Source organism: Bos taurus, chromosome 20, assembly GCF_002263795.3.
Source record: "Bos taurus isolate L1 Dominette 01449 registration number 42190680 breed Hereford chromosome 20, ARS-UCD2.0, whole genome shotgun sequence".
NCBI lineage: Eukaryota > Metazoa > Chordata > Mammalia > Artiodactyla > Bovidae > Bos > Bos taurus.
Window position 1 is genome coordinate 29,542,881 of NC_037347.1, and position 25,122 is coordinate 29,568,002.

The window sequence follows — 25,122 nt, forward strand, 5'->3', positions numbered from 1 at the left end:
TGGAATCAAGATTGCCAGGAGAAATATCAATAACCTCAGACATGCAGATGGCACTAACCTTATGGCAGAAAGGGAAGAACTAAAGAGCCTCTTAATGAAAGTGAAAGAGGAGAGTGAAAAAGTTGGCTTAAAACTCATCATTCAGAAAACTAAGATCATGACATTTGGTCCCATCATTTCATGTCAAATAGATGAGGAAACAGTGAAAACAGTGAGAGACTTTATTTTTCTGGGCTCCAAAATCACCGCAGATGGTGATTGCAGCCATGAAATTAAATGACACTTACTCCTTGGGAGAAAAGTTAGAGAGTTAAGGAGACCAACCTAGACAGCATATTAAAAAGAAGAGACATTACTTTGCCAACAAAGGTCCATCTAGTCAAGGCTATGGTTTTTCCAATAGTTAAATATGGATGTGAGAGTTGGGCTATAAAGAAATCTGAGCACCGAAGAATTGATGCTTTTGAACTGTGGTGTTGGAGGACTTGAGAGTCCCTTGGACAGCAAGGAGATCCAACCAGTCCATCCTAAAGGAAATCAGTCCTGAATATTCATTGGAAGCACTGATGCTGAAGCTGAAACTCCAATACTTTGACCACCTGATGCAAAGAACTTACTCTTTGAAAAGACCCTGATGCTGGGAAAGATTGATGGTGGGAGGAGAAGAGGATGACAGAGGAATGAGATGGTTGGATGGCATCACCGACTCCTTGGACATGAGTCTGAGTAAGCTCTTGGAGTTGGTGATGGACAGGGAGGCCTGGCATTTTGCGGTTCATGGGGTTGCAAAGAGTCGGACACAACTGAGCAACTGAACTGAACTGATCCTAAGGAAGAGGAAGGGGAGAGGGGTTAAGGAGTGAAAACTATAAACCTTAATAGAAACGTCCATGTATCCAGCAGAATAAAACAATAATGTTCTAAAGTATTTGAGATCATTAGGAACCAGATAAAAGAGAAGAGCAATGTAGCATCTGGTGAAATGCATCAATGCTCCTCAAAAAGGTCTAGCTCTTTGGGCTGTTGTGTTCAAATGTGAGTACTTTGTTTTATGAAGAATGCTTCCAACCTGGTCTAAGTCTTTCTGCTCCTTATCAACTGACTCTTTCATTCCTCATTTCATGAACCAGGTTATAGTGCATCACTTAGACTATTGTGTGATATTGTATGGTAAGAGCTTGACAATGCAAATTAGATTGGTGTACTTTTCTTTAAATACCTCATAGTTAAGCATCGAGAAATATCACATAAACAGATAAGGGCAATAATGTGCTGTAGAGGCTATGTTGTAACAGGATCAAAACTGTGTGGAGACACAAAGGTGAATTCTTCCTGGGTTATTAAGAAAAAGATATCCATCAGTATGAAGCCATCTTATTTGAGACAAGTCTAAAGAAATGGGATGGTTAGATTATGAACAAATTGCTTCATAAACAGTTTGGTGGGTATGGGAGATGACCATTATCTTTCACCAATTTAGAGGCTTATTGAATATATGAAACATCACTTTTTCCTTGTTCTAGCACTTAGAGACAAAATCACAGGAAAAAATTCAGTGATAGGAAAAGCAACATAAAGGAAAAAGGAAAGGAACTCATGTTGTGAGAGGGTCCATACTGTACTAAGCTTGTACCAGGCACTTTGTAGACACTGTTTTAGGTAAACCTCATAACAGTATTGCCAATGCATAACTTGGCTGAGGTGTCACTACTAGAGTCAATACTCACAGCCCCAAGTGATCAACCTAATCCTAGTTTTTAAAAGAAATAAACTAACCAAACATATGGGGAGAGCTCATATTAGAAAGCAATAACTTTAAATGACTAAATAACAGAATAAGCAGCAGTAGAGGACACTAATAACCGTGCAAGTACGACTGTGTCTCCGGGATTGAAATAATCAGATCTTTAGAAAAAAAGCAAAATTAGGTATTTGGTTTCTTAGCATATTTATCATGCTGTAAAATCTATCTACATATAATATAATACAATCTGTATATCAAAGTACATTATATCTACTCTCTGTTTCAGAAAATTATAAAAAGTGAAAATTTTCAAAATACATTAAATACCACAAATTTTACATCTATTTTATGTTTTCACATGCATGCATGCTCAGTCTTGTCTGGTTCTTTGTGAGCCCATAGACTGTAGCCCTCCAGGTTCCTCTGTCCCAGAATTTCTCAGGCAAAAATATTGCATTTTCTCTAGAGGATCTTCCCACCCCAGGGATTGAACCCCCATGTTTTATCCTACTCTAAATTTCTTTAGCTCCTTATATTCAGATCTATTTGACACTTAAAGTGCTTCTATCACCATGCTTGATATACACATTTATTTATGCCAGATGTTACCATATCCTATGCCAGTTTACTAATTCACTAGTATGAATATGGAAAGATTATAAATAAAATAGAAAACAAAGAAGTGATATTTCCTCTCACGCATTATTATGAAACACTGGATTAGAAACCCAAGTAATTTCTAGGAACTTAGTATTTTAAGACACAACAGAATTACTTTTGTTTCCTCATATTGGGTGCAAAAGAAGGAAGCAACTCTGCTTAGGTTAATATAAGGTTAGTATAATCAACCAAGTACACATTTTCCCATAAATTCTAGAAACTCAGGTTAAAAATTTTCATTGATTTAGAAATTTCCATCATGAGTTCCTGATTAACTCTATTTACAGTGATGTCAAGTTCTGTTTTAGAGATCAGAGAAATAGTGCTGTATTGCAAAATATTTGAGGCCATTTGATTTACCTTATAAAATGACTTTATATAGGTGATAGTAATGTCAGGTGGGCTGAAATGTTTATAATCAGGGTTAACTAATGTCTGCAAAAATAGCACTGGGTGGTTGATATATACCCTAAAGATTATTGAAAGTAGGTGTGCTGTGCTGTGCTTAGTCACTTAGTCATGTCTGACTCTTTGTGACCCCATGGACTATACCCACCAGACTCCTCTGTCCATGAGGATTCTCCAGGCAAGAATACTGGAGTGGGTTGCTTTGCCCTCCTCCAGGGGATCTTCCCAACCCAGGGATTGAATCCAGGTCTCCTGCATTGGCTAAGCCACCATTAAAAGTATAAGCTCATTAAAAGTATACATATGTATATATGTGGTATATGGCTCAGATGGTAAAGAATCTGCCTGCAATTCAGGAGACCCAGTTTCAGTCTCTGGGTTGAGACAATCCCCTGGAGAAGGGAATGGCAACCCACTCCAGTATTCTTGCCTGGAGAATCCCATGGACAGAGGAGATTGGTGGGTTATAGTCCCATGGACAGAGGAGATTGGTGGGTTATAGTCCATGGGGTTGCAAAGAGTCAGACACGACTGAGTGAATAACACACACACACACACACACACACACACACACACATGCGCTTCCCAGGTGGCATGAGTGGTAAAGAACCCACCTGGCAATATAGGAGACTTCAGAGACGTGAGTTCAATTGCTGGGTCAGGAAGATCCCCTGGAGGAGGGCATGGCAGCCCACTCCAGTCTTCTTGCCTGGAGAACTCCATGGAGAGAGAAGTCTGGTGGGCTACAGTTCATAGCGTCGCAAAGAGTTGGACAGGACTGAAGTGACTTAGCAGGCATATGTGTTGGGGGGGGCAGTGTGGGAGGCCAAATTTATTCTCCCTGGACACACTTCTTATGATACTGAAATTGGAAACAGATTTCTAATACTCCTGTAATGGGATGCATTACTCTCAGTTTCCCTCTTGCTGTGCTTAGTTGCTGTTGTGTCTGATTCTTTGCAACCCCATGGACTGTAGCCTGCCAGGCTTCTCTGTCCATGGGGATTCTCCAGGCAGGAATACTGGAGTGGGTTGCCTTACCCTCCTCCAGGGGATCTTCCCAACCCAGGGATTAAACCCAGGTCTCCTGCATTGCAGATGGGTTAATCATCAACTGAGCCACCAGGGAAGCCCCAGTTATTCTCTTAGATAAGTGAAATAACTTAACCTGTAAAGAAAATAACTTATTTAGTAAAGGAAAACAGGAGAATCATGCAGAATTAAAATTAATATTCCAAGTTTCCATTACTTGTGCACTTAATTATCATTTAGAAATTGGGATCCTTGATGAAAGGGTGTATTTCCAAGTAAATTTGCACTGAAATTTTAAAAACAGTGATTACACCTCTAGGAAAATCCTAGTTGAGTACTCAGAGAGTAAACAAACAAGGAAAATAAGCAGAAAGATTGAATCAAGCAACAGGATCTAGAAAATATGCTAGAAGAATCTGTTTTAAAAGGTTATATCTGTAAGCCACACTCCGCTTATTCTTTTGGAGTTCAATTTTATTTCATTTTTTAATTCCATTTTGTTTTATTTTATTTTCCTTGTACAGTAACCTGAGCACAAAAGCAAGTTAATTTTCTACTTGGTGAGTAGGAACATATCTGCATTGAAGAAAACATTATCAAACCTTCTAGATACTTTCTCTGTTATACACATTGCACAAAAACCCCAAAGATATATCATATTGTTTACCTGGTAGCTCAGTGGCAAAGGATCTACACAGCATTCTCTTCACATAATAAATGGATACCGAAAATAACTTAAAATCAAGAGAAAATTAATTTACAAAAAAAAAACAAAATACCTACTCCATTCATATGGAATCTGGAAATTCAATTCATGAAATCTAAGATGTTTAGAATCAAGTTTAATTTTTCTCATTGCTAAATGTGTGGCATTGTTTATTTCAGTTCATGAAACAAAGTGTCTGGAGGCATTAAACACAAAGAGCACTATTTAAATTGTTTTTTTTTTTCTCTCACACTAACCAGTGACTATTTCTAGAATATACCTCATGAATATACTCTAATTTGTTCTGTTTCTCACTAAGAAATTATTGTGATGCTGAGAGAGAATGGCAAAGGAGTTTTGTGCTGGGAATGAACACAGTTCATTAGATAACTTCTGAAAGGACTTTGCTAGTATAAATCTATCTTTAGCCCTTAGTTTTTCCATGGGTGATTGAAATCCATTTTGTAGAATATGTTGCATGTTGGTTCAGTGATTCAATTCAGCAAACATTAAGCACCTAACAGATGCCATGGAGGAACTAAAGATATAAAAACCAATGGAACTTTAGATAGAAAATATGACTGAAGTCTGAAATTATAGATTAAATGTTGATTTAACTATAGAAATGCAACTGAATTTTACATTTTACAGGTGAATAGATGAAGGTCCAGAGAATATAAGTATTTGTTCAAATCTTCACACCCAAGATCAGTCAATTTAAGAGAGTAACACAGGACTCCTAATTCCCAGGCCAATACTTTTTATTCTACATCCCCCCCCAAAAAAAACTCTAAAATAACCTAGGAAATCAAATGCATGTATGTAGCTGAATTGGGGCTTCCCTGGTAGCTCCGTGGTAAAGAATCCACTTGCAGTGCAGGAGATGCAGGCTCAAACCCTGGGTCAGGAAGATCCCTGTCAGAGAAAATGACAACCCACTCCTGTATTCATGCCTGGAAAATCTCATGGACAGAGAAGCCTGGCTAGCTACAGTCCATGGATCCACAAAGAATTGGACATGAATATGACTGAGCATACATGCATATAGCTGAATCAGCAGGTGACCATCACTGCTGCAGACAATCACCAACAAAGCATTCTACTTCATTAGTTGGCAAGAAATCGATCAAACTGGAAAATCACGTTTGATTCAAAATTTACAAAAGATAAAGAATTACATAATTGCATTTATTTTCAATAAAATTTAATTAAGAAGTAAGAGGAACCAGAGATCAAATTGCCAACATCTGTTAGATCATCGAAAAAGCAAGAGAGTTCTGGAAAAACATCTATTTCTGCTTTATTGACTATGCCAAATCTTTTGACTGTGTGGATCACAACAAACTGTGGAAAATTCTTAAAGAGATGGGAATACCAGGCCACCTGACCTGCCTCCTGAGAAATCTGTATGCAGGTCAAGAAGCAACAGTTAGAATTGGACACTGAACAACAGACTGGTTCCAAATCAGGAAAGAAGTATGTCAAGACTGTATGTTGTCACCCTGCTTATTTAACTTACATGCAGAGTACATCATGAGAAACGCTGGGCTGGAGGAAGCACAAGCTGGAATCAAGATTGCCGGGAGAAATATCAACCTCAGATATGCAGATGACAACACCCTTATGGCAGAAAGCAAAGAACTTAAGAGCCTCTTGATGAAAGTAAAAGAGGATAGTAAAAAAAGTTTGCTTAAAACTCAACATTCAGAAAACGAAGATCATGGCATCTGGTCCCATCACTTCATGGCAAATAGATGGGGAAACAAAGGAAACAGTGACACAATTTATTTTGGGGGGCTCCAAAATCACTGCAGATGGTGACTGCAGCCATGAAATTAAAAGACGCTTGCTCCTTGGAGGGAAAGTTATGATCAACCTAGATAGCATATTAAAAAGCAGAGACATTACTTTGCCAACAAAGGTCCATCTAGTCAAGGCTATGGTTTTTCCTGTGGTCATGTATGGATGTGAGAGTTGGACTGTGAAGAAGGCTGAGCGCTGAAGAATTGATGCTTTTGAACTGTGGTGTTGGAGAAGACTCCTGAGAGTCCCTTGGACTGCAAGGAGATCCAACCAGTCCATCCTAAAGGAAATCAGTCCTGGGTGTTCATTGGAAGGACTGATGCTGAAGCTTAAACTCCAATACTTTGGCCACCTGATGAGGAGAACTGACTCGTTTGAAAAGACCCTGATGCTGGGAAAGATTGAAGGTGGGAGGAGAAGGGTTTGACAGAGGATGAGACGGTTGGATGGCATCACCAACTCAATGGACATGAGTTTGAGTAAACTCTGGGAGTTGGTGATGGACAGGGAGGCCTGGTGTGCTGTGGTTCATGGGGTCACAAAGAGTCAGACACGACTGAGCGGCTGAACTGAACTGACGGAACTAAAGAAGTAAGATTTGCTGGACATCTCTAAAGTTTTACCGAGATAGCAATATAGGAGCTTTTAGGGTTAAAAGAGACTGAAAAGGGAAAGTCACTCAGTCATGTCCAACTCTTTGTGACCCCCATGAACTGTAGTCCATGAAGTTCTCCAGGCCAGAATACTGGAATGAGTACCCTTTCCCTTTTCCCGGGGATCTTCCCAACGCAGGGATCGAACCCAGGTCTCCCACATTGCAGGTGGATTCTTTACCAACTGAGCCACAAGGGAAGCTTAAGAATACTGGAATGGGAAGCCTATCCTTCTCCAGGGGGTCTTCCCAATCCAGGAATCAAACTGGGGTCTCCTGCATTGCAGGTAGATTCTTTACCAACTGAGCTATCAGGGAAAAAGACTGAACAACATCATAAAAAGGGTAAGGTCTCATAACACATGTATTTATTTTTATTTAAAAAGCATCCTCCATTAAGATTTCTTTTCTTACCAAAGGCAGTATTTAACTGATTCATCAGTAAGTAATGGGGACCTTTACCATATAATGCATGCCCCTTTGCTTAATTTAGCTACATATATTATACATTCATTATATGAAAACTCCAGATGATAGAGGCCAACAATCATTAGAGAATAATTTAGAGAAATCATGAATACATTTATATCTATGCTGAAATAAAACTATTTTTACTGTATCTCCAAAATGAGTATAAGTATTGAGTAGCTATATTTTTTCTAATCTTTATATGTATTTTTAAATACAAAATATAGAAATACATACTCATTGTAAAAAGTGTTCAAATAATTTTTAAGCATACAGAAAAGTAAATAAAAATCCATTTCTTACTTAAATGTTACCATGTCTTTATATCTCCCTTTCTAGAAACCAAATTAAAAGTAGTAATTAAAAGAAACAAATGTGGGAAGGAAGTCTTTCCCTGTATGGATACGGTTTATGTGAAGATGTAAACTGCTGCTTTCAGCTTGTGATCATGAGAAGTCAACCAAAAAACAAAGTCATGTCAACACAGTGCGTTGGCATCACTGAGATGCTAACCTAGCACTAGCCCCGCCTACTCCCAGATTTTTGCTTTGTAATACAATTAAGATATTTTATTGGTAAACCAGTGTAATTCAGGTATTCTGTAACATGCAATTGAGAAAACATGAAAGTGAGAGGATATGCTGAAGTTTTCAGAGGTACATGTAGATGTCCAAACTCATCACACCGTATGCATTAAATATGTGCAGTTTTTTTGCATATCAATTATACCTCAATAAAGCTGGATTTCTGGTTTGGGGGTTTTTTTTTGTTTTGTTTTGTTTAAGAACAATAAGGATGTAAATTGTATTTCAAGACAAGAGAAATGGTGTTATGAACTCAGTGTCCATGCGTCCAACCAAATCCAAATTCAGTAAGTTGAACCTCTACCCTGCAACGAGATGGAATTTGGAAGTGGAAACTTACATAATGAGTTAGATGTGGTGATAGGGGGCTTCTCAGGTGGTGCATTGGAAAAGAATCTGCCTGCCAATGCAGGAGGCTCCAGAGACACGAGTTTTGATCCCTGGGTCAGGAAAATCCCCTGGAAAAGGAAATGGCAACCCACTCCAGTATTCTTGCGTGGGAAATCCCATGGAGAGAGGAGCCTGGTGGGCTGTAGTTCATGGGGTCGCAAAGAGACAGACATGACTGAGCACACTGAGTATTTGTTGAGGTGATAGGCGTGGTGTCTTCCTGATGGGATTGATGAGCATATTCATCAAGGAAAAGATGTGCACTCTCCGCATCTCTGCCATGTGAGGACACAATATGAACGTGGCCATCTGCCAGCCAGGAAGAGCGCTTTCACCAGAACTCAGCCATACAGTCACCCTGATTCGGGACTTCCAGCCTCGAGAACTGTGAAGAAATAAATTTCTGATGTTCAGGACATTTTTTTTTCTAATTATGCTGGTGGTTACTGATGAAACTTGAAGGAAAAGTAGAGGGAGCTGTGACCAAAGAGAGAGCAAAGCTCCTGGCAGAACACTAGAAAAGCTGCTACTAAGAAAGAGTATGATGTCAGAGGGCTACCTGAAAAGTGAAGAGGACAACAGTGATTTATGGAAGGTCCGTGTACATTACAATAGACTCTCTGTCCCTCCTTCCACATTGCAGAACAGCCTGTAACCAAGCGTTTCTTTTCCTGAGGGGAGAAAAAAGCCAGTGGTTCTTCTCTAAAGCAATTGTACAAAGCAGAGAACTAGAACAAGTAAGAGAGATATTGGTAACCTTGGAGTACAGCCTTCCTCATTCTAGCATTTAGGGAAATATGAGAATAAACTTCACCGTTAAAGAAAAACTCCATATTCACATATTCTGCCATATCACTGGAGTTTTCATCCTCAAGTAGAAATGGACATCAATAGGTTCCTTGAAAAAAAATTCAATATATTACAAGGGGAAAATCTAAACACACAGACAGAAATAATGATTCTAGAGTAAGAAGAAAGAATTCAGAAAACAGAACAGCAATTAAATATAATACAATAAAGATAAAATATATTTTAAAACTTCTTGAATTTTTTTCTTTTACATTGTCATTGCAGCCTGTTTTACATATATAATTCAGTCACTTAAACAATTCAATCTTTTTAGAAATTTCCCAAAGTATGAAGCCAACACTGCAAACCAAACAGGTTCAGGTTTTTATCATCCCCATAAGGTTCTTCCTTCCCACTTACTGTTAATCTCCTTTTCCACCCACTTCCTCAAGCAACCATTAATCTGTTGATTTAGTCGCTAAGTCGTATTGTACTCTTGCGACCCCATGTACTGTAGCCCTCCAGGCTCCTCTGTCCATGGAATCCTCTAGACAAGAATACTGGAGTGAATGGAGCTTTCCTTCTCCAGGATTAATCTCTATATATCCGAATAGATTTGCTATTTATATCAGTGGTAGCATGTACTATGTGGACTGTCATGGCTTGCTTTTTTCATTGTGTTTATGAAATATTCTGAGGTTCATCCATATTGTAGCATATATCCATCATTCAAAACTAGTTAGCAACTACTGGAAGATAGATGATATTACATCCTCAACAAAAGAGGAAGATATAATGAAAAAGCCACAAACACAGGAAAATGAAAAGCATTTGTAAATTAAAAATGTAAGTGCCAAAATAAAAATACATTAAAAATAATGAAAGGTAAAAATGAGGAAATCTCCACACTAGTAATTCACCATTATTAGGTTTGTTTTTATTCCTTCCTATCTTGTTTTCTTTTTCTGTTCTGTGCACTTTGATATTAATTTATAAGTAACATTTAAAAAATAAGTTATTTCAACCTAGAAGGGTGGGATGGGGAGGGAAATGGGAGGGTGTTTCAAAAGGGAGGGGATATATGTATACCTATGGCTGATTCATGTTGAGATTTGACAGAAAACAAAATAAATTAAAAAGAACCAATTTAGATAAAGGAAAGTCAAAAAAAGAAAAAATATAAACATTATATATACATAAAAGAATACTTTCCAATAAGAACAGTGCATATTGGAAGATTTTATTGTCATTGGTAGATTTTATTACTCGCACTGTATGTGATCATTTTTATCATGCTATAATTACAATGTTGTATCCTAATTTCCTCACTTCAGCTTTCATGACCATTCAATTATTAACAAAGACTTTAAAAGCTTTACTTTTAATAACTACTACATTCTTGATTCTGATTCTTGATTTATTTAAGGCAATTCCATATTTTCATATGCATTCATAAATGCATAGTGTATATCATCATATCAGTGTTCTGATTACAGACTATTTCCTTAGGCTAGATTGTCAAGTGAAATTTCTGGTTAGAGCATGGATACACTTTAAGGTCTTTGTTATGTGTCATTAAGTCATTTTCCATGAGGCTTATAATCATTCCATATGACAATACAGATTGGAAAGCAACACATAGCAATAAAAATATTTCTAATCAGTTTGTTTGACATAATTTAGCAATCATAAGTTGTATATAACACTAGCACTATAGTGACACAGGAATTTAATTTTAAGATAGGGTTTAAAATACTTTTATTACATTTTTTAGATTAGAAAAGCCTAGATTCAATGATATAATAATATACTTTACACTTAAACATTGACCAGTAGAGATTTGTCTTCCTACACACACCAAAGGGACACACACACAAACATGCACACAAATGTGAACAGTTCACAATATTATTTTTTTCAATTTTAATCACATTTCTTTCTTTCTAATTTTACAAGTAAGGAATGTTCATTGCAGACAAATAGAACTACATAAAAGCATGGCATAAAAAAGAACAATCACCTAGAAACCCCATCCTCCAGAAATAACTACCATTAGCATGTTGAAGCATTTCTTCCATGTCTACATATTTTTTTTAATAATTGAAGTACAATAAACTTACAACACTATGTTATTTCTAAATGCACAATTCTTTTAACATTTCTACTAGATTTATATTTGGTTGATCTACTATCTTTATTGTATATTTGCCTTCATGAATGAGATTTTTTTCTTTCATAGCTTTCATATTTATCTTTCTGTCCTTTTCTTTTTCGCTTAGAGAAGTCCCTTTAACATTTCTTGTAAAACTGGTTTGTGGTGCTGAACTCTTTCAGCTTTTTCTTGTTTGTAGAAATATCTATTTCTCTTTCTAATTTGAATGATAGCTTTGCTGGGTGGAGTATTCTTGGTTGTAGGTTTCTTCCTTTCATCACTTTAAATATATGTGCCACTCCCTTCTGCCCTGCAAAGGTTTTGCTAAAAACTCAGCTAATGATCTTATGGGAGTTCCCTTGCATGTAAGTGGTTGCTTTTAGTTTGCTGCTTTTAATCTTCTCTCTTTATCTTTAATTTTTGCCTTTTTAATTATAATGTGTCTTAGGGTGGTCCCCCTTGGGTTGATCATCCCTGGGACTCTCTGTGCTTCCTGGACCTGGACTGTCTATTTCCTTTCCCAAGTTAGGGAATTTTTCAGCTATTATTTCTTCAAATGTGTTCTCCGCCCCCTTTTCCTCTCTTTTCCTTCTAGGATTCTAATAATTCAAATGTTAATAAGCTTAATGATGTCCCAAAGTTCTTTTAAACTATATTTTAAAAAAAAAACTTTTTTTTTTTTTCTGTTCAGACTGGGTGATTTTTTACTACTCTTTTTTCCAGTTTGCTGATTCAGGCCTCTGTATCATCTAATGTACCTTTGACTCCTGCTACTGTCGAGGTTGCTGGCTGCTGCTTTGTCTAGGTTTGAGTGATCCCAGAATGGCTGGCTGCACGGTCCAGAGAGTCCCAGGGTTAGTGCTGACCAGTTAGTGGATGGGGCTGGGTTCTAGTGTTAATAAGATAGAAGGAGGATTCCAAAGTGGTGCTTGCCAGCACCAGTGACCTTAGGGTATAATGAGCTCTCAAAAATGGATGCCACCAGTATCTGTGTACTCAGGGTATGTCCCAGTTGCCTCCTGCCAATCCAGGAGACTCTAAAAGATGAGCTAGTAGGTTTGACCCCAGATCCTTCAAATTACTGCTTTTTGAATGTTGGAGGGTATGAGGTTTTGCAGATATTCTTAAAGAGTAGAGTCTATTTCCCACAGCACCCCACTCTCCAGAATGTAAGTTCCACTGGCCTTAAAGCTAGACTTTCCGGGGATCTATTTCAGGACTCACAGGCTGGGGAGCTTATCATCAGGTTCAGGCTCCCCTTTCCTTAAAAGGAATCTTTGCCATTTTTATTATTGTGTTTGTGGGTCACCTACCCAGGGTTATGGGACTTAACTGTACAGCATGTCTGCCTCTTCTACCCATCTTGCTCTAATTCCTTCTTTTTATCTTTAGTTGTAGAAGATCTTTCCTGCTAGTCTTGCGGTCGTTCACATCAATAATTGCTCTGTAAGCAGTTGTAATTTTGGTGTGCCTGAAGGAAGAGGTGACCTAGTGACTTCCTCTTTTGCCACCTTGGCCACACGACAATATTGTTTATTAAATTTGAAACATCTACCAGTATGAACAATAACAGTGTAACTGGTGGCTTAGGTGGCATTTCCTAAAATCTTTTCAATTGCCAGATTGGTTCAGATGCGTATCTTTAGTACTCCCACAGTGCCTGCATATTATAATTCTTACCAGATTGAGTTTAAATGAATTCATAACTAAAACGAATTTTTTCTTTTTATTACCAGCATATAATGAACACAAAAGAAGATATTGTTTGATTAATGCATCCAATTCTAACATCAAGGACATAATGCCTACCACATAATTTACTTATGATGTTTATCAACATGAACTCAAATTCTTTAAGTTCAGAGGAGTGTGAATTTAGGCCCTTTGCAATAATGATTTTGCTATATTTTCTTTTGTTGGGAGTGTGTATTTCAGAAATACTTCATTCCTTTTTTTTCTAATACATTATTTTGAAGCAATGTTTTTCTATTACTTTAAATTTTTTAAAGAAGTAAAATGCACAGGATTTTAATAAACAAATTTTGGAAAATGAAATAGAAAATCATCACTTTTATTATTGATTTTATCTAATATGAGAATCCAAATTTGCAAATATTTGCTTACCATATATTGGGAATCAAAATTTCAACAAAGGATATTCCTTAGAAATTACATAAATGAAAAATTCCTCTATGCATTTGGAACATAATTTTTATACTGATCTTATTTGGAATATATGAACTACTTAAAGCATTCCTATAATGCATACATCTGACCCTATGATCCAACTTTGCTTGATCATAGGACTTTCACTTCCCTGGTGGCTCAGATGGTAAAGAATCTGCCTGCAGTGTAGGAGACACAGGTTCAAACCCTGGGTTGGGAAGATCCCCTGGAGAAGGGAATGGCAACCCACTCAAGTATTCTTGCCTGGAGAATTCCATAGACAGAGGAGCCTGGAGGGCTATAGTCCATGGGGTTGCAAAGGGTCAGACACGACTGAGCAACTAACACTTTGAGCACCTGGTTTCTGTCTATAAGATACCATCTCCTCTCTGCCTTCCAAAATTCGTAAAAACTTTTATCTGAGCATGGTCTATTCCTGTTTTCAATTCCATTTTATATTTATTATTCTTTTTTCTGCAACTTTTTGTTATTTGAGGGGAATTGAAATGACAGCTGGGGGAGATGAATTGGTTTCAGCTTTTCTCAATTTTTTTTACAAAAAAGAATATTTTAAGATTAAGTATTATCAATTGGGTGCTTTTAATTATCAAAAGGGATTTTCTGATAAAATATAAAATGTGGCTAATCATTGGTTTCTCAAACCATGAGACATTTTTTTTGAGGTAGGTCTTAATGGCCTTTTCAAGAAAATTACCTAATATATCTTTCTTCTTTGTTTTTATAGAGATTTGCTTGCTGACCAAGGGACGGCGCACTGCCAGTGTTCGAGCTGATACATATTGTCGTCTTTACTCACTTTCTGTGGACAATTTCAATGAGGTCCTGGAGGAATATCCAATGATGAGAAGAGCCTTTGAGACGGTTGCCATTGACCGATTAGATAGGATAGGTACTGTTTATTTTCTTCTTTACTTACAATTCACTTTTAATCTAGTGGTTGAGTATATATTTGCAGTCATAAGTCCCAAATGCTAGTTTACAGATTGCTTATTAACTAGCATAGAAACAGCAATTAGCTGTAGCCATATTTCTAGAAAGATCTGAGGCACTAACTTTCTCGTCTAAGTATTCTAGGTTTGTTTATTCATCTCTGTTTTTACTAGCTTCACAGTCTGATTTCCTCAGTGATACCAAAAGGTAAAACCAATGATTACAAATTCTAGATGGCATTAAAATAGAACTAAAAATACAATAGTATGAGTCTACATTACAAACTATATTTTATCACAAGTTTTTTTTTTAATTTTAAGGGTCAACATTACATTTATTCTTATATTAAGAATTGAAAAGAATTGTGCATTTTACTTGTCACAGTAGAAACGTTAATGTTTGTAATACAGACTCAAGCAGAAAAAGCCTTAATAGAACTGCCCACATAGATGCTTTATTTTGCAAACATCAACTTATTTTAAAATCTTTCCTGCTCTCAAATTAAAATATTGATATATAAGGCCTTACTAGTTATACTAGTTTAAACATCTGAATAATTGCCATTGTAAAATTAGATCAGATTGGCTTGCTGTTAACTTCCCAAGATATGCTGGAACATTCTGATGTCAGAAGGTGGTATGCATTCATTTTCCACACCCAAATTCTCCTCCCCGACCAGACCCTTCTCTGCTCCCTTTCCCAGCTTAACTCTACTAGCCTTCATAGTTCAATTTAAACATCATTTCCCTGTAGAAACCTATGACCTTCCACTCCTCCTTAATAGTATGAGCACCCTGGATATGTTCTCCCATACCCCTGGGATGTTCCTCCATCACAGTACAGCTTTTATTATTTAAATTGCTCTAGAGATGCTAAGCTTTATGAATGAAGAGATCATGTCTAATTCACTATTACATTCACAGTACCTAGTACACAATGAATATTGTTGAAGAGAGTTAGGGAGGGATGAAGGAATCAATGAACTCAAAGGAGATGGGGTTGGGATCACTGAAAAGTAAACAAAGAGGTACTTCAACTGCTTCATTCTTATTAAAGGTAAGGACTTTTGATTGATGTTACAGTTATGTTAGCTTTTCTTCTGCACTTTACATCTTTCTTTTCCTCTATATTAGTAGGACAGAAGACTGCATAAGGATCTGAAATTTGGTTAGGACAAGTAAAGGTAGTATTTGGGCATTACCATTATGGACACAACAAGGCTTCCCAGGTGGTACAATAATAACGAGTAATAGAATCCACCCGCCAATTCAGGAGACACAGAGATGCGGATTCAATCCCTGGGTCAGGAAGATCCCCAGGAGAAGGAAATGGCAACCCACTCCAGTATTCTTATCAGGGAAATCCCATGGACAGAGGAGCCAGGAGGGCTACAGTCCATGGGGCTGGAAGGAGTCAGACATGACTGAGCACACATGAACACTAGACACAACACACATATTAAAAACCATCACTTAGAGGCTGTAACAGGACGGAGTGTCCAGGAGACAGTGCTCATGAAAGACATGAGTGTTCCTGAAAGCATCTTTACTTAAATTGAAAATAACTTCCCTCTTTGTGGTACGTGAGTGTTCATGGTAGAACCAGAGACTAATTTCTGAACATATGAGTTTTTTCCTAAGCCAACTAGCCACATTTTGAAAAGCATCAAAATCAAGGTATCTCAACAGAGACTTTGTTACTCTGATAGAGCATCTCTCTCATATAATTTACTACAATTAATTTTTATAAGAAAAATTTGCATGAAATTATTTTCATTCCATAATACAGGCAATAAAATTGCAAGTGAGCACCAGTATTTGCATTTTTAATCTTCACAAAATTCCAACAGTGCATTAAAAGTTATAGTATTTTTCCACAAGGGCCCAGATACTCAGATTATGAAATGTTGACTATTCATATGACCACAAAAAAGTATCCTTCTCAGTTTTGGGGTCATTGCTTATAAATGCATATACTGTAGATAAAGGGAATATGCTAAGTAAGAATTTATATTTTCTACTAAAGTAGAAGTCTTTGTTCTTTGGGAAATTAGGACAATTCTGTAAAAAGAGAAGTAACTGTTCATATTGACAGTCATTTTAAATGATTACCTTTCCCAGCAGCCAAGTAAAATATAACACCACATTTCTATTCAAATATATTCCTTGTTAGTTTAGATGTGATACTTTATTTAGTGATATGGCAAATTGATTTATTTTTCAGTTACCATATTTACAAAGGTATTATTTTATTGATGTCATTTAAAAAATCACTATTTTTCCCCCTTTTCATCACCCTACAATTGATGCTAATTATTATTTTTCCAAAGAATGTCTTGTTAATGCAAACCAAAGACAATAGCAAGAAGAGACAGTGCTTATTGAGGTTCTAGAAGGAGCTAAGCACTTGCCATACATCAGCGCCCCTTGATCCTCACAACAACCTCTCAGAAGAGGAAAGATTATGAAAAAGTTCTCTATCTGGCTGCACATAAGAATCCTCTGACAAAATCTGATTATAAAGTACCAAAATCTGGATCCTTGTCTGGCTATTCTCATTTAGTTGTTAGGGTACAGCTGGAAATCAGTAACTCTTATCACTCCAGCAATGAGATAAATACACAGATAGAGCAGAGAATCACTGGTATAGGGCACTGGTCAAAAGCAAAGGCCTTTCTTTCTCAGACATGCATGTAACAGTCCCCCAAACATCAGAGTAAAAGGCAGCACCTGGTGCAACAAGTGGATGAGACCCAGGAGACTTCATTTCCAGCAAACACTCATATGACACAGATGCTGCTGCTTCATAGTCTGTAGACAATCTCTTGTCAGAGCTACTGGTTTCCTTGCCCAGCTCTGTCACTTATTAACCATGTTTTGTTGGGCATTGGTCTTAACCTTTCTATGTTCCAGTCTCCTTTTAGGTGAAGTAGAATTATAAGCACACCTACTTCAAAGAGTTGAGGATTAAATAAAATAAATCTGCCTAAAGACAGGGAAGCCTGGCGTGCTGCACTCCACAGGGTCACAAAGAGTCAGACAGGACTTGGCAACTGGAGAACAACAAAAGCCTTGGGCAGAGTGCTTGTCACATAGTATGTTTTCCATTGACTTTTCTTGATAAAGGAACTTGAAACTGAAATCTTGCTGTCAGACCCATCCTGTTCCAAGTGCCCTGTTTTCTCTCAGGGTAGCCCTCAGGCTGTTTCTTCATTTCTCCATTTCTTCAGTAAGATGGCTTTTGCCATATTACAGACTTTTCAACTTGACTCCTGTGGAAGGTAAGACGTTTCAGAAAGATACAGGAAGCATGAGAGGCAGGAGGTGCGTTTCTATTTGGTGTCTAAAGGTAAGTGCTCAACTTTTAAGCTTCTTCAATGAAACACTGCCATCGTCCTGTTTGCAGGAGCCACTGGTGCTTGGAGTTGTCATCAGTCATTTGTAGACTTTCTAAGTGCCTATCTTCCTTTCGCTGACAGGGAAGAAAAATTCAATTCTCCTGCAAAAGTTCCAGAAGGATCTGAACACGGGTGTTTTCAACAATCAGGAGAACGAGATCCTGAAGCAGATTGTGAAACACGACAGGGAAATGGTGCAGGCAATCCCTCCCCTCAATTACCCTCAAATGACAGCCCTGAATTCCACCTCTTCAACTACTACCCCGACCTCTCGCCTGAGGACACAGTCACCGCCAGTGTACACAGCCACCAGTCTGTCTCATAGCAACCTGCACTCCCCCAGCCCCAGCACCCAGACCCCCCAGCCGTCAGCCATCCTCTCGCCCTGCTCCTACACCACCGCTGTCTGCAGCCCTCCTGTACAGAGCCCGCTAGCCACTCGAACTTTCCACTATGCCTCCCCCACGGCTTCCCAGTTGTCCCTCATTCAGCAGCAGCAGGTTCAGCAGCCACCGCAGCCCCAGCAGCCACCCCAACCTCCACAGACCCCCGGCAGCTCCACACCGAAAAACGAAGTGCACAAGAGCACGCAGGCGCTTCACAACACCAGCCTGACCCGAGAAGTCAGGCCCCTCTCGGCCTCGCAGCCCTCGCTGCCCCACGAGGTCTCCACCCTGATCTCCAGACCGCATCCCACTGTGGGCGAGTCCCTGGCCTCCATCCCTCAACCCGTGACCACGGTCCACGGCTCGGGCCTGCAGGCAGGGGGCAGGGGCACCGTCCCCCAGCGAGTCACCCTGTTCCGACAGATGTCATCGGGAGCCATCCCCCCCAATCGAGGAGTCCCCCCGGCCCCCCCTCCACCAGCAGCCGCTCATCCGAGGGAGGCGCCCTCAGTCTTAACTACAGACTCAGAGGCAGAAAAGCCACGATTTGCTTCAAATTTATGATCCCTGCTGATTGTCAAAGCAGAAAGAAATACTCTAACGAACTGAGGCGCTTCTCAGATTTGATTTTATTCTATCTCCTGATAGATCCCTCTAGCCTACTATGAAGAGAGATTTTAGACAGCTCTGGCCTACATGCAAAATGTAAAATATATATATATATAAATATGCTATTAAACCTATATCTGAAAATCTCAAGAGAAGTTCAAAAGACTTGTTTAGCATTCAGTGTTACATGTCTTCCTTTCTTTAAATCATTAAAGGATTTCAAATGTTGTTGTAAGATTATTTATTTTTAACCTACTTTTACTTAATTCCTTTGATATATGTATTTCTCTATTTTATGAAGAGTTCTTGGATTCCGTGGAAACAAAACTCTGATTTTAAAAAGGCAACTCAAGTGAGCTGAATAGCACCAATCAAAACTGTTCTCATTAGCTGTGTCTCTGCATCTAAATTGTTAACCATTAATTACAGAGGATTAAATAGCAGATCCCATTTTCTAAATCTAAATTGTATTTTGGTGCTTTGAATTTTGAATTAGGTTAAAGAACACACCATATGCTTGGCCATGGTAGGAGACTAGCATTGGCTATGATCTCCATAGTCATAGAGATATGACTATCTCTAACCTCAAACATGTTCATTGATATTTTAGAAAGCTGAAGGGATATTTCTCTTCAAGCGTTATCAGACTTTTACCAAGACTCAATCAATGTTAGCTGTAAATAACTGTTTCAACCCAAATAAAAATAGTTCTTCTGTGCTGTATGAAGGTAAAAATCATTGTTTAAGAATTTAGTTTTACTGCTTCACTTCAAAACTTAGAGTTTTAAATTTTACAAAACCTAATTGTGACAATTATTCAACTGTAATGCAATGGCTTGAAACCTACAATATTCTTTTAACCTGCAGTGTTTTATGCAAAATTGTATGCTTGGTTCTACAAATTGCTTGTATTATACCAAAAATCATTACTTTTCTTCTTTCTTGCCATAATCAAGCATCTGAAAATAGGCCCTGCATGCTTTGGGGAAAAAAAGTAGGTTCAAAGCAGTCATTGTAGGGGAAAGCTTACAGTATTTCTCATTTCTAGAAAAGTATAACCATTCATTAATTGCCTATCCTAAAATTCCTGTAAGGCTGACTTGGATCTCTGACTTAAGTCTAGAAGTGAGGTTTTCACTTTCATTTAATGTTGTTATTATCTTTATCATTTAAATGAAATTTGTAAACTACAGCTTGATTTGGAGTTGCCAGTGTGTTCTGTGTCTTTCACTGTAGTTGGTAGTTTACTGTGGTGTTAATTTAAAAAAATAAATACACTATAGATCATCTGTTTGGGAACATATACTTGCTCTTTGTGTATTGTTAACTAAACTAAATGGTTAGTAAATCTTAAGGAATGTGGTGACTAACATAGTCCTTAGAAAGGAGCTTTGTTATTTTAGATGTGCTGAAAAAAGTACAGACCTGGTGACATTAAGCAGGAGGTCAAAGTCAATGTCTGTAAGCATCGTTTTGTTTTTGTGTTGTTTGTATGTTTCCTTAACTCTGTTCATGATCTGTGAACATCTGCTTCTTCTCAAAGAAGTCCCTTAGAAATCATTTGTGCCTAACACACCCCTCGAATATGGTGGATGACTGGAACACAATTGGAAGATTCCCAATAACAGACTTCTGTAAATAACCCGAGTTAAGAGAATGACCTAAAGTGGAGATCTTCCGTATCTCTGACACTGGCGATGCATTTAAGAAGAATTTAACAAAGATCATGCACTAAATGGGGCAGGGCCTCCAGACAGACTTGAGGACAGAAAACAAAAGCAAAACTCTAAAATGGATCCATGCTGCCTGTTATGCCTTTTATGGATATAATACTTATAATACCAAAATGAGTTGTTATGTTTAATTTCTAACAAATTCTAGCTTGTGTGAAAGGAATCAACAGTGCTAGACAATGTGTAATCATGAACATGCTGGTGACCTATGATGGAGTGTGTAAGAAAGGGATTGTTCAGTCTACCTAGGACCTATGGGGAAGCTGCAAGACCATTTACATATCAGTACAAAACTCCTTTATTTTATTAAAATACTGATAATTAACTTCAATTTATTAAGATCATTATTGGTCCTTTAAATTATTAAAGGTTTACATTTGATAGAACTAATGGGTTTGGTAGCGAAATATTTTTATATATATAAATGTTTGGTTTTTTATTTTGAGCACTATTGAGAAACATAAGCAAAATTGAATTGCATGGTCTTTCAGTGCAACCATAAAGTTTTTATTCACTTTGTAATAGAATGGACAAAAAAAAGAACCCTAAGGTTTATATGTTAAACTAATAAAGTGGTACAGGGTAAATTATATACATATATATGTATGAATATATATACTTAGGTTAAGAAGAAAATTGACTCACATTCCTGTAACATAAAAGTTCATTACTAGTTGAAAAGTGACCACTTTTCTATGTACATAGTTAAGCCCATAAGTATGGAGTTTTAAACTGTACAGAAAGAAATGTATTACTGAAAAGATTGATCTTTCTGCTGCTGGGAAAATAGTAGAATAGCTGATTCTCACAACAACTGTATGATCAGGGATGATTAGAGAATTTCTTTTGTCTTTGCTCAAAGCCATACATATATAAATATATATATATAAAGATTGTTAATAAATTCAACAACAAATAAACTAAAATCATGAACATTTTATTTTATCAATATACACTAGTCAAACATTTTATTTAAGAGTATAGATTTGCCTCTGTCTTTCTGTCTTTATATCATCAGATGTCCAAGAGGGCTTTTACTTGATAATCATCATAAAATTAATTATAGGTATTCTCTAACTATAGAAAGAAAAGCACTTAAATAGAACATGGATTTTCCAGCTATCCCTGTTTTTTTTCCCCTTCTATACTGTACAAGTTGAGTTTTTTTCCTTCTTCACGCTGTACTTTCTTAGCATGTGGTTTTATCCAAATTCAAAACACAAATATTTCTGTGCTTTATTGGATATGGGGATGAGAAATAATTGCCCTATAATTTACATATACAAACCTATTTTATGATAGCCATCAGTCTTCTAAAAACTGGATAGTGACAGAATCTCCATATGCAAATGAATTTTGAATCAGACCTAAAAGCTTGAGACAGAGTATATTACAATGAGTGAAGGATTCTCAAAAGTGTTAAGCAGAAATAGCAGGAGTGGAAATAGATTATAGTCAGCAAATAAATGGCCTGTCTCCCTGTCTCTGTCACCACTCCTTAAGTGAATGCTGCCTCACTTTCTGTAGGTGGCTGTTTTTCCATTTACAAAAAAAGAACGTAACATCTGCAAGACACTACAAAGTACTCAGTCAAATTGCTAGAATAAACTAATGGACTTGGATGATCTAAGCAATGTGATGTGTTTTGAGTTTTAGATGTATTATTTCAAATCTTGAATTATTTACACTTCAAAATGCGAACGATCTGTACTATCTTTCAAGCCTATTTTTAAAGACTCCACACCTCCTTTTTCACCTTGTGTGTTTATATGTGTTAATTTCACTATGCTACTTTGCTGCTGTGGATCTCACTATCATCATTTCATCATTTACAACATTAAGCTCTTTAAACAAGGTTTCTGTCCCTTCTGCCTCCATCCTTCCAGAATGCCATGCATACCAAGTCGCTTCAGTCGTGCCCGACTCTGTGCGACCCAATGGACAGCAGCTGACCAGGCTCCTCCATCCACAGGAGTCTCTAGGCAAGAATACTGGAATGGGTTGCCATTTCCTTCCCCTCCTTCTAGAATATGTGCCATGAAACCCAGGTGTGATTATTTTGTTTGTAACTACATACTCTATTTGAAAAATTACTTATATTGTACAATATGAATGAAATGAGGTACTTACAGGATAATTGGATGCTGAGCATCAATAGCTGAAAGGAATGGTCAGAAATTTTTTAAAAGTGTGACTGGCTTTGTTACTTCTATAACTTTATTCACTCTGTCCTTTTTCCAGGAAAACAGGATGAAACAAAGATTTGCTGTATTCAGGGTTAGGTATACCTGCTACTGGGACTTGAAAGCAGTGACTTTCTTACATAATTTTGATTCCTTCCATTTTATAAAAATAGCATCTATGATTTATATAACTGGCCAACAGTGAAGTTAAGCATGATGAGAATCTCTGCTTTTAAAAGTGAACAAAGAAAGTAGGAAGTACTTTGCCTAAATTCATGAAGGATGTAGAAGCAGACTGGCCGTATTGCTCCTCCTCACATTTTGGAGTTTTTCACCAGTTTTCCTTCATTGGGAACAATTGACATTTCCATTAATATGTCATTCTGTTCTTCATCATTTCCTTCATAGCTTTAGGGTGTGAAAAGCATGAACTTTTCTTTACAGGAAAAATTTTATGGCATATTCACAAATCTGCCCCCCAAAAAAGATAATTTTATTACAATTGTTTAGAAGAAAATCTTAGTGATTTTGTAATACTTGATTGCTTTTCAGACTTGATTATCCCCTCAATTGTATTGAGAAGGTACATATAGTTCTGAGTTGCTCAAAAGGTGATATTCAGCTATTTAACATAATGAAGTATTTCATTTGAGAAATATTAAATAGTATTAAATGGATGAAAAACTTACATACACAATATACCATATAGTCTGCATATGACTCCATGCCAAAAATCAAGTCTTTATTAACAATACTGGCTTGTAAACAAGCATATGGAAAGATTCAAGTGATTGTCCTTTTCACAGTAATTACCTTAAAACATTAAACATGTATCGCAAAGCCAGTAGAATGAATCAAAATATGTTTGACCCCCAGAACAATCTAAGGACTGGTAGCAAGTTGATGTGAATATCCCCAACTGTCCTCTACTTGATAACAGTAAATTCCAATTTGGAAAGCAGTCAAAACTCATTTGAAGTTCAATTTTCTTAATACAATAAATCACCTAGTTTGGCATCACTTTTGCAATCAAAAACAATTGTGGTTACTTTTATGTGTGTGGCTCATAAGTGATCTTTAAAAGCCTTCTAGGCATGTTCCATGACTCTTTAAATATGTATAGCTTCCCAAATTCAGACTGTCTAGATTCTAAATGTTTGCTTCCCTGGTGGCTCAGTGATAAAGAATCTGCCTGCCAATGCAAGAGACATAAGAGTCACAGGTTCGATCCCTGGGTTGGAAAGATCCCCTGGAGAAGGAAATGGCAAGCCACTTCAGTATTCTTGCCTGGAAAATCTCATGGATAGAGGAGCCTGGCCAGCTACAAGTCTGGGGTCTCAGAGTTGGAATGACTTAGTAACTAAACAACTATAGCTTTAAATCCAGTGTAAGTATCTGTCTTTACACTAACAGAAAAACAATGATCAAATCTATTGATTTGGGCTTATTTTGCATGGTTCTTTTTGAAGGGATGATTATTTACCATACATATGACATCATATATTTCTGTGAATAAATGGTATTGAATTTTAATTTCTTAATATTTGAAACTCTCAGATAATAGCTTCTTAAACTGAAACTTATAGTGAACACTTAGTCTTTACCAAGTTAGTTTATTATTAGCCTTTATATAAACAACATAAACATAAATCTACTATATGATTTTTCTAATTACTCCAAGATATGAATGTTGACAAGCTCTCAGACTTTATGTTTTTATTAAAATAATTTGTCATATAAATGAATAACAAATGTATATCAAAATTTTAGCTCAAACTTGACAAGAGAGTTCTGAGTAAACCAGTTCAAAGATTCCATCTAGATAGAACTATTTTGTAAATAAAAATTAAAATATAATTTCAACAACAATTTTTTTTAGAAAATTATCTGGTTAAATAAAGATTGTATGTGTGTGTGCATGCGCTAAGTCACTTCAGTCATGTCTGACTCTTTGTGACCTTATGGACTGTAACACACCAGGCTCATCTGTCCATGGAATTCTCCAAGCAAGAATTCTGGAATAGGTTGCCATGCTCTCCTCCAGGGGATTTTCCTGACCCAGGGATCAAAGGTGCTTCTCTTATGTCTCCTGCATTGACAAGCAGATTCTTTACCACTGGCGCCACCAGGAAGCCCCTGGTTAAAGGTTATTAACCCCTTTATAAGAACCAGAGATCAAATTGCCATCTGCTGGATCATGGAAAAACCAAGAGAGTTCCAGAAAAACATCTATTTCTGCTTTATTGACTATGCCAAAGCCTTTGACTGTGTGGATCACTAAACTGTGGAAAATTCTGAAAGAGGTGGGA

At 37.2% G+C, this 25,122-nt stretch overlaps 1 protein-coding gene across 1 annotated transcript in view; it reads left to right on the plus strand.

The window, feature by feature from the left end:
• HCN1 (hyperpolarization activated cyclic nucleotide gated potassium channel 1) overlaps window positions 1-19,446 on the plus strand; it is a 450,978-nt gene extending 431,532 nt beyond the window's left edge. Inside the window, exons 7-8 of the mRNA NM_001206580.2 lie at window positions 14,300-14,464; window positions 17,984-19,446. Of these exons, the coding sequence (NP_001193509.1) occupies window positions 14,300-14,464; window positions 17,984-18,852 (1,034 nt within the window). The 3' untranslated portion in view covers window positions 18,853-19,446. The remainder of the gene's footprint in view (window positions 1-14,299; window positions 14,465-17,983) is intronic.
• Window positions 19,447-25,122: the final 5,676 nt, after the last annotated feature.